The sequence below is a fragment of the Xiphias gladius genome, chromosome 11 (genome assembly GCF_016859285.1).
Source record: "Xiphias gladius isolate SHS-SW01 ecotype Sanya breed wild chromosome 11, ASM1685928v1, whole genome shotgun sequence".
In the NCBI taxonomy this organism is placed as follows: Eukaryota; Metazoa; Chordata; class Actinopteri; order Istiophoriformes; family Xiphiidae; genus Xiphias; species Xiphias gladius.
In genome coordinates this window covers 18,156,186-18,165,482 of record NC_053410.1, presented here as the reverse complement: position 1 = coordinate 18,165,482, position 9,297 = coordinate 18,156,186, and the positions used below count along the sequence as shown (strand labels likewise).

At 41.2% G+C, this 9,297-nt stretch overlaps 3 protein-coding genes across 6 annotated transcripts; 2 read left to right on the top strand and 1 right to left on the bottom strand.

Moving 5' to 3' along the window:
- Nucleotide 1: 1 nt before the first annotated feature.
- On the bottom strand, nt 2-2,899 carry ephx5 (epoxide hydrolase 5). Of its 2 annotated transcripts, none has more exons than XM_040138944.1 (10): nt 2,798-2,899; nt 2,639-2,689; nt 2,308-2,521; nt 2,036-2,216; nt 1,696-1,905; nt 1,480-1,609; nt 934-1,145; nt 626-734; nt 372-497; nt 2-257 (listed from the first exon to the last, which is right to left on the bottom strand). In XM_040138944.1, exons 2-10 carry the CDS (start codon nt 2,659-2,661, stop codon nt 56-58), a joined length of 1,407 nt encoding a protein of 468 aa, XP_039994878.1. In that variant the 5' UTR covers nt 2,662-2,689; nt 2,798-2,899; the 3' UTR covers nt 2-55. The 2 variants fall into 2 exon arrangements, with proteins under 2 accessions (XP_039994878.1, XP_039994879.1); XM_040138945.1 differs by having other exon boundaries at nt 2,639-2,684.
- A 72-nt stretch (nt 2,900-2,971) lies between these two features.
- On the top strand, nt 2,972-4,960 carry cst3 (cystatin C (amyloid angiopathy and cerebral hemorrhage)). The gene is made up of 3 exons (XM_040138951.1): nt 2,972-3,272; nt 3,923-4,033; nt 4,550-4,960. Exons 1-3 carry the CDS (start codon nt 3,072-3,074, stop codon nt 4,622-4,624), a joined length of 387 nt encoding a protein of 128 aa, XP_039994885.1. The 5' UTR covers nt 2,972-3,071; the 3' UTR covers nt 4,625-4,960.
- A 278-nt stretch (nt 4,961-5,238) lies between these two features.
- LOC120796294 (glycine N-acyltransferase-like protein 3) lies at nt 5,239-8,046 on the top strand. 3 transcript variants are annotated; one of them, XR_005708359.1, is made up of 6 exons: nt 5,239-5,769; nt 5,872-5,979; nt 6,087-6,204; nt 6,831-6,963; nt 7,093-7,554; nt 7,704-8,046. XR_005708359.1 is itself a non-coding variant. In XM_040138949.1 (5 exons), exons 1-5 carry the CDS (start codon nt 5,695-5,697, stop codon nt 7,490-7,492), a joined length of 831 nt encoding a protein of 276 aa, XP_039994883.1. In that variant the 5' UTR covers nt 5,239-5,694; the 3' UTR covers nt 7,493-8,046. The 3 variants fall into 3 exon arrangements, 2 of the variants coding, with proteins under 2 accessions (XP_039994883.1, XP_039994882.1); XM_040138949.1 differs by having other exon boundaries at nt 6,090-6,204; nt 7,093-8,046; XM_040138948.1 differs by having other exon boundaries at nt 7,093-8,046.
- The last annotated feature ends 1,251 nt before the right edge of the window (nt 8,047-9,297 follow it).

Genomic DNA, 9,297 nt, shown 5'->3' with positions numbered 1-9,297 from the left:
AAAAAAAAAAAAAGACCAATTTAATAATGGTATGATTGAGAGCGCATCAAAGGGTTCAGAGCTTTTCCACTTTTTTGACAAACTGGACAAGGTCGTTGGCTAGCAACTGGGGCTCCTCAAAAGCTGCAAAATGACCACCTCGAGGCATGAAAGTGTAGGAGTAGATGTTTTGATACCTATTTTGCGCCCACGATTTAGGGCAGTGCATCAGCTCCCCAGGGAAGGCAGCCAGACCAGTGGGCACATATATCCCCGTCCTAAATCAAAAAAAACAAAATCTTATTAGGGTCATCGCATGATAGGATAGAAAGGTTATCAGATCTGCAAAGTAAAAGTCTGTGTTTTGAGAGTATGAGCACTTGGCCACATACTTTGCATCCACTCTTTTTTCCGGATTACTCTTAAAGTTCTCTTTGTAGAAGCGCATGGAGGAGACCATGGAGCCTGTGGTCCAGTAGATCATGACATTTGTAAAGAGGTCATCCAGGCTGAATTTCCTGTATAAATGCAGTCATTTATAATTAATTACAGCCAGCAACAATCACATAAACCTTGTTGAATCTATCCCTATATAATTTTTATGCTGCCAATACTAAAAAGGTGAGAAGGAATGGCCTTCATGTACCTCTCCAGTCCACCATCGGCCAGATCGCTGTTCCTCAGATCAGTCCAGGTGGAGAATTTCTCCAGAATGTAGGCAACCAAACCTACAGGAGAGTCATTCACTCCGCAACCTGTAAACACAATTTAAAGTATATTAAGAGCTGAAATGATAGAATAATGAGATTGCCAAATATTAGTAACATTTGGATTGTTTCAGGTGGTTTCTCATAAATGCTTTGAAGACCAGTGATTTTGTGTTTAATCCATAAGCAGTGTCAGTGTGATTATCAGAATCAGTGAGCTTGTTTCCTGGTTGCATATGTCCCCCACCTGCAGTGTCTGGTTTAGTGGCCTGAATGTGAAAGTAGCCTGTTTCCCTCAGGATGTTCCAGACATTCTTCTCGAAGAAAGGGAACAAACGGCGGACATCTTCCAGACTTAAGCCCACCAGGAAGGGAAAATAAGGACCAATCACAAGGGACAACAGCACTTTGAACCCCCTTCTTGACGTAAACATGTTTAAGTGGAGACCTTTCACACACCTGGAAGGATAGGTTGTGAAACAGATCACAAAAAATGTCAGTTTTACCTAAGATTAGAGGTCTTCACACTTTTTAATCCGATTAAGAATTAATTTATAGCTATAAAATGTTCATGTATTTCTTGTGTCAAAATATCTTCTAGTTGCTCCAGTCTCCAGGAATTTGTATTGTCTGTGATTTTTGGTCATTTGTGCACTTTGTACACAGCAAACACTGTTTCACAGTTTAAGTAAGAATGTCACAATGCTTGTGTTTCTAAACAAGTGGGTGGGGAAATTTCCACTGCAGTAATAACTTGTTTTAAAGTAAGGCCTTGTTTTGCTGACTGCCTTACTGGGGCTTCATCTGTGCCATGTTGGTAGTGATGAAGGAGCCCCAGTCTCCTCCCTGCAGATAGAACTGGGAGAACCCTAAACGCTCCATCAGTGTCAGGAAAACTCGGGCAGCAGCGAGACTGTCAAATCCTGAAACAATACAGGAAGCAAAACTGTAAACATCTGCCGCTCAAGCTGACATACGAACATACATACATGTGTTTAGAATCATCTACCTTGTTTATGAGGGGCCTCTGAGAAACCATAGCCTGGGATAGATGGGCATATGACCTCAAACACAACACCGTCCTGGTTCTCTGTGAGAAGTGGTAGAATCTTGTAGAACTCATAGAAGGAGCCAGGCCAGCCGTGAACAAGCATAAGAGGCAGAACCTTCTGATTCTCACGGCGTGGTGGCCGCACATGGATGAAATGCACGTCCAATCCTGCATTAAAGCAAACGCGTTGGAAGCACTGAAAAGAGGGAAATGATGATTCTTGGCCAAATATCCGAATTATTAGGGATTACTGTAGAGCAAAGCAAACCATGCTAATTCAGCATGGGGCTGTGTGTACCTTCTATTCTGGTTTTGAAGTGTGGATACTTGTTAAGCACTGCCACCTGCTTTTTCCAGTCAAACTTGTGTCTCCAGTAGGAAACCACTTCCTTGAGGTAAGTGGAATTGAAGCCATATTGGAAGCCGCTATCTTCTAAAGGATCAGTGTAGCGGGTTCTGTCAATGCGCTCATGAAGGTCCTGTTCAACAAGAGCACTGCTTATTACTTCAGGTTAACACTTTACTGTCTTGTTATCGGGACCTTGAACTACTTTTACTACTGAAAATTACCTCAATCTCTTCATCTGAGGTTTGCACTTCAAAGGGATAGATTTTGTCATCCTCTGACAGTGGTCTCTCTCCAGCTCCCCACCAACCTTCACCAAGAGGAATAGTTTGGACTTGTCTTCTTTTGTGTACTATGTATCCCAGTATCCCCCCTGCTGCCACAGCTGTACCTATTACAAGCTGCTGCTGGACAGCATCCAAGCCAAAGAAAGTTTCCCTGCAGAGTGTGGAAAAATGAGGAAAAACCCATTGCAGATCATTACAGTTCTAATATCATTACACATATTTGAATCTCGATGGAATTACAGTGTTAAAAAGGTAAAAGCCTACTTACTTCAACAGCTGCAGTCTTTGCATGTTGCGGCGAGTTTTTTCCACACCTGCACTGGGACAAAGGTCAGAAATGCTTCATTCATTCGCACTTTGAAAGTTATGTACAAGCACGCGAACAAAACAACCAAAAGAAATCCATCCACGGTGTATTTCAACATACCTCGGTTGCCCGTTTTTTTTTTTTTTTTTTTGGCGTGCCTTGAGATAATGTTGGTGTCCACCGACGGAAGGGACGAGCTCACTCGCGAAGGGGCCGGTGAAGCAGACACCCCCAGGTCAGACGCGGGGTTTGCGTGGCAGAGATTGTTGATTGGCTGCGAGATGCGCCACTCCGATTACAGCCGTGACGTCGCCGTTTACATAACAGGGAGGCACCGACGGCGGTTGTTGTTGTTGTTTTCGTGCCCGGGCTCGTAGTTGTCGTCCGCAGAAACATGATGTGGAAGCTTGTCTTCGCCGCCCTCGCGGCCGTTTTCGCCGTCGGGCTAGGCGGTATGGTGGGGGGATTCCAGGACGCAGATGTCAATGAGGCCGGGGTACAAAATGCCATCAACTTCGCCGTCGTCCAACACAACAGAGGCACCAACGACCTGTACCTCAGGCAAGTGGCAGAGGTGGTTAAGGTTAAGAGACAGGTCAGTAACTTTCAGTTTTGGTCTTGTGAGTGTCTGCTGACTGTATTGTAGTGAGACGAAAAAAATCAAGATAATCCAGTGTACGTTTAGACCCGGTTGTGACAAGGCAGTTTACAGTAGGCCCCTTACGCCTGTGCCCGTTAAAGGCACAGGCGCCATTATCCTAACTAATCGAATCCCTATCCTTTCCGTCAAGCTTCTCCAGTGGGGAAGTTTGTGTGCCTCACTGATATGTCGAGCCAGCTGCAGCCCCCCCAGCCCACAACAGTCTTTTCCACACAAATAAATGATCGGAAAACCTGTTCTTTACAACCCCGCCGAAGGGCAACAAAAGGAACCTGAAAAGAAGCTCTCCTTTGCTGCAGGTCAAGGTAGTCATTTGGCAGTGTTTTTGTGCCCGTCTTGACACCTCAAAAGAGGTAGAACATGGAGCTGCATCATTTATTTGTGTGTTGGTGTGAACTTCATTTTTTTGTTTGACTGACACAAGCTGATAATGGAAAGTGTTAATATTTGAGGTATGTGTTCATTTAAAGTGAAACTTTATGGCCGGGATGTCCTGAACTCGCCGGAGGATGGCTACGGGGCTTTATTATTGAGGTTTACCATGATCAGTATTTACAGTATTTCTCACCCACTTCTCGCTCCAGGTGGTTGCTGGCACCAAGTATGTAATAACTGCGATAATGGCAAAGACCCCCTGCAGAAAGGACCTTGTGAATGAAGTGTGTGCCATCCACCAAGACCCACAATTGGCTCAGGTAATGACTTTATTAGAGGGCTACAACTGCGCTTCTGGGGCAGGGGTCCACACAATGTTTAAATGCCATACAGTAGATCTGCTCTTAAACGCTTAAACAGTAGATCACAATGTGTTTCACCAGATTTTGAAACAACTGTGTACTTACCCTCTTTGAACTCTGGAACCTTGGACCTCTGTTGATGCTGGCATAGAGAGAAGCTTGAACTAGACAGAGTAGAGCCAAGGGGAATTGGCCTGCAGCACTCATCAGTAACGCCATACCAAAATCTGACAATATGTCCCTCTCCTTGCATGATTAAACTGGGTGTAAAATAAATCAAATGCATTTCTTTGATGACAATAATGAAACACAAAGGTGGTAAACCGTAGTCATTTTTAACCAGAGAGAAGTTTAACAAATAATTCAGCGTTAGTCTTATTAACATTGATAGTGTGTTGTAAGAGGAAAATATTTAATTAAAAAATTAAACAATGTAATGAAAACTGATGTGTATTCTTAACTTTTTCCCCTCAGCCTTACCAGTGCACTTTTACCGTGTGGAGTCGCCCATGGATGAATGACATCAAGTTGTTGAATCAGCAATGCTAGACGGAGAACTGTGTGGCAAATCATCAGTGGTGGCATTGTTTGCAAAATAAAATGAATTAAAAAATGTGTTTTCTTGTCAACAAATCATAAAAGTATTAACATCAAAATTTTTCTAATTCTATTTCACTATTCTAGAGTAAAAGACCTCTGAAAGTCACATTGTGTCTAACTTCAGCATATCCTATGCACTGCAGAGGTACAGTACCTTAAACTTAAGAGGAGCAGCTTTGTAATATGTAGTCTTTTAATCAAGTCAATAACAAATTATTGTGTACCGAATTATTAAATGAAAACCACATGCTGTTTAAAAATGAAATTAAAGTAGCACGTGAACTTAATGAATGTGTCCATGTGTGAATTTGTTTTTCAGGTCCACCACTGGTAAATACACACAGGTGTTAAGTATCTTTTGGTGTTCAGATGTCAGATTTAAATGTTATTTTTTTTTACCATCTATGTCATCTGATATTGACCAAAAAGGTATGAATGCTGTTAAGGGTATAATATAGACAGGAAGAACTACATTTTTATAAATACTGAAAATTAACACAGAGTTTTGTAAAAACTTTTTTTTTTATTCTTCCATGTAATATTTCATTCATTTTATTTTATTTTATTTATTTATTTTATAAGTCTCTTCAGCGTAGACTTCCAAGATAAACTTTTACACGGAATATGAGCCGTCATCTGTAAGGAAATGAAACGCATGCAATGATCGAAAAGGAAGCGGGAGAGAGGAAAAACACATTTTAACTCCTTCCCGTAATGACATTATGTGGACGTGTTTTTGTCGATACGGATTTCATTTTGAAAGCCAAAAGTGGACCACATGCCTCTAAAATAAAGCTTTTATTTTTAAGTTTCAGAGGGGAAGCAGCCTGCTGCTCGGGGTTAGAGCGGAGAAGCGCGGGCGGTGTGAGGCGTGGAGTAAAAAAACGGCGATGATGGACTTTAGATGATATTTTAAAAAAAGGCTGAACCCTGTAGGCAGTTTTTACTAGAACAGATGAGTCCAAAGCGTCAGGCAAGGAAAGCGTGTGTTCTCGGCGAGGAAGCTCTATCACCCGAACATGAAGGTCCTAAACAAAGACGAGCTGCAGACTGCTGAAGGAGTTCTGCTGAAACACTTACCGAGGAGTTTGATGGTAGACTGCTGCAGGCTATTGAAAAGTAGATTCTTCAGTTTGTAAGCATTTAATCGCAGTGCACGTGTAAACCATTGCTTTTTTTCCCCCCCGTATTTTAAGGTCTACGGATTACTATATGGTATCAACAGGAACAACCCAAGTACGCTGGAGGTAGTCGTTGATACGTGGCCTGATTTTAAGCTCATCCTCTGCCGACCTGATCCTGAGGTGGGTTCGTATCCCATTGCTGTATTGGGTGCGTGGTTGCCTTACCAGACTGAGGGAAATGTTTGTGTGCCACGCGATCGTTGAATTTTGTGTTTACTCCACATAAGAAGCGGGCCCTGGAGCTGAGGAATCAGGTGACATACTACAGCACGGATGAACAGATTTTATGGAAAATGCTGAGAGAGGAGAATGCAGTTGACTGGAGTCATTATTTCCTACTTGGAGGTGAGTTAAGAGTCCTGCAGAGAACAAGTGCTTCTTTATTCAGTCATGATAGGACACAACAACACAGGTTCATTGTTGGAGTGTGTCACTCATCGGTGTAATGTACCTTAATAAATTTACTCAAGAACTGTACATAACTGTACAACTGTACAATTTATTATACTTGTTTCTTTTTCATGCCACCTTCTACTTCCACAGTTCAGAGGTAGATATTGTAGCTTTTACTTGACTACAGTCGTTTGAAAGCTGTAGTTACTACTTTAAAGAGTTTAGACACGAAACACAGGGTATGATAAACTTATAAAATATGATGCATTATTATTATAACAATGAAATGATAGTTAGACTTTAATGCATCAGTAATAATAATCTATATAACACAATATATAAAACAAAATATACCAAAGTACTGTCTGCATAGAGTACTTTTAATTTTGATACTTTAAGTACATTTCTCTAACACTATTGTGTACATTTCAACATTTTCAGTGCTGGTCTTTGACTAGTAATGGAGTATTTTCGCATTATGTGTTAGGGATGTGAATACTTCCTCCGCTACTGGTGTAACCCCTTGAAAAGACAAACAAAAGAATAATATTAACATGTGAATCTTTTTTGTCCTAAAGGATGTGACTTTTCCCACGCCCCCATGTTCAAAGAATTGTCTTCTGAAAGATGCGTTAACAGCAAATGCTATACTCTGGTGCATCTTCTGTATTTGCCAGACATCAGTCATCTTCTCACGCCAACAGTTGACAGGTATGCTCAGAATAAAAAAATGCAGATATAATGATATATTTCACTTAAATCTGAGAAATCAGAGAAAAGTCAAATACAATTTTTTCTCCTCTCAGGTGCAAGGCTATCATTAATATTTTCTCTCGACAGTGAGCTTGAATCAAGGATTTCATCTCTTAACCTTTCCCATGTTGACTTGGTGAATGAAACCTGGAAGTTTGGAGGAAATGAGCAGAGTTACAGTAACATTACAAACTTCATCAGCAACTTCCCATCATGCTGCATCACTGATGGCCAGGGTAAGCCGTTGTCCTGGATTCTGGTTTATGATTACTGTGCCATGGGCATACTGTACACTCTACCGGAGCACAGAGGGAAAGGCTATGCCAAAGTGTTGATCAGCACCATGGCCAAGAGACTCCATGCTGAGGGCTACCCTGTCTACTGCTTCATAGAGGAAGAAAACGTGGTCTCCTACAGGCTCTTTAAAAACCTGGGCTTCATTGAGGATCCCTCGTACAGGGCGGCATGGTTGGATTTCAACTTCTGATTTTGTAACTGGTGTGACTTCAAACAAGTTTTGAAAATGTATAGCTGACATATAAACATAACTTGTATCTAAATGGACAAAAAAATGACTGAAATGTACCGTGAACAAAGGTAATTATTAACACTTACTGTCATTGCTGTAGCACGTTTTCTTTGCTTGTACATTTCAAAGATATTTTAAAGTAACTGTAGTCCTCTTGGTCATATATTGATTGTGCATTGTCACAATCAATATATGTTAAGATGTGGTATTACAGAGTCCAAATATTTCAGACTCTCTAAAGCATTGCATCCAAATGTGGATTGTAATAATGGAGGTGTGAGTGAAAGAGGCATTAACTGGCATAAATAATACGGTAATACTGTCATCTTTTTGTAATAGGTACAGGTATTTAGAGAAGAGCCAAAAGAAATTTAGCTATGTTGATTATGCTGTCAGCACTGAGCAATGATCAAATTGTCTACAAACATACATACAGTATAGCCACTGTATATGGAGGCTACCTCATTTTATACACACAATGCAATTATTATTAACCATGGGTTCCTGAAATAAATAGCCAATATGTCATGCATTCTGTGTTTTATTCCTGTTTAAACAAGTGTGTTCTCCTTTTCACATTACTACTTAAGGTTTCAAAAGTCTGCTGCAACATTTCGATTTCAAAGTACTCTATCTATATATCTATCGATGTTATTAGGCCTGTCCCTTAAGAGTCCATGCATCAGTCGATAAGTTCCTGAGTCGACTCACGACACTTGTAATAATGTAATACACCGGGCATTCGAGAAAATGGAAGAGATTTCCTTTGCAAGTCTGCCCTCAGATCACTAGTGGAAAGTGCGAATGGAAAGCCAACTACAGCCGGTTGCCCACCCAGTCGGCCTTTTGTTTTTTCGTCCCTCTGCAGGCTTCCATGATCTCCCAAACGGCACGCTTCTCCAGTGCAGGCTCCCTGGGAATATATCACCAAGAACTACCATTGAACTGACCGGAGAGCAGCTGAGAATGGCTGAGACCCAGCTGAAAAGATATTTACCGCGGTCACAACAGGTGTGTTAAGTCATAGCTACGATACAGTAAATTCTGTAGGCTATTGACAGTCAGTGTTAGCCAAATACCGGCGGGTGAGAAATTAAAGGAAAAGCCAAGAAAAAGTGACTTCCTATGGTGTTGGTGCCACTACGAGCCACAGGAACAGCTTCAGTGCACCTTGGCATCGATTCTCCAAGTGTCTGTAACTCTACTGGAGGGATGGGCACCCTTCTTCCAAGAGATAATCCCTCATCTGGTGTTTTTTGGGTCCAAAAGCTCCCACAAGTGCTCAACTGGGTTGAGATCTGGTGACTGTGACGGCCACAGCATATGATTCACATCATTTTCAGAACTCATCAAACCGTTCAGTGACCCCCTACTCCTTTATGGATGGGGGCATTGTCATCCTGTTCCTCTACTCATTTTTCAGGTTTTTTGTCACCCGTCCGTATAAGCTTATCTTGTTGGTGTCACTTTTGAATACACACTGCCTCATTAATAATTGATTGAACTAGTAGTTGGATCACAATGTAGCTATTTGGTTCATTTTTTTTAAGGTTTACGGTAATTTGGTCCTCAGAAAAAGAGTCAGGTCAGCCCCTGTAAAGGTTTTAGTGGACAGATGGCCAGAGTTCAGTGTAATTGTCTGCAATCCACAATGTGAGCAGGTAAATGTTTATCTATGTATATCTATCTATAGATATATATATATACATATAATGGCAATAAGAACTTTTGTTCTTCTTATTGTTAATTTGAATAACAACTTG

Bases quoted from the DNA above. Each gene is read 5' to 3' on its own strand.
- LOC120796294 (XM_040138948.1), top strand. From the start codon at position 5,695: ATGAAGGTCCTAAACAAAGACGAGCTGCAGACTGCTGAAGGAGTTCTG. The intron at 5,770-5,871 runs GTAGACTGCTGC...CCGTATTTTAAG, and splicing joins ACTTACCGAGGAGTTTGATG to GTCTACGGATTACTATATGG. The intron at 6,205-6,830 runs GTGAGTTAAGAG...TTTGTCCTAAAG, and splicing joins TCATTATTTCCTACTTGGAG to GATGTGACTTTTCCCACGCC.
- ephx5 (XM_040138944.1), bottom strand. From the start codon at position 2,661: ATGCAAAGACTGCAGCTGTTGAA. The intron at 1,906-2,035 runs GTACACACAGCC...GCTTTAATGCAG, and splicing joins CTTCAAAACCAGAATAGAAG to GATTGGACGTGCATTTCATC. The intron at 498-625 runs GTACATGAAGGC...GCATTTATACAG, and splicing joins GCCGATGGTGGACTGGAGAG to GAAATTCAGCCTGGATGACC.
- cst3 (XM_040138951.1), top strand. From the start codon at position 3,072: ATGATGTGGAAGCTTGTCTTCGCCGCCCTCGCGGCCGTTTTCGCCGTC. The intron at 3,273-3,922 runs GTCAGTAACTTT...TTCTCGCTCCAG, and splicing joins TGGTTAAGGTTAAGAGACAG to GTGGTTGCTGGCACCAAGTA. The intron at 4,034-4,549 runs GTAATGACTTTA...TTTTCCCCTCAG, and splicing joins AAGACCCACAATTGGCTCAG to CCTTACCAGTGCACTTTTAC.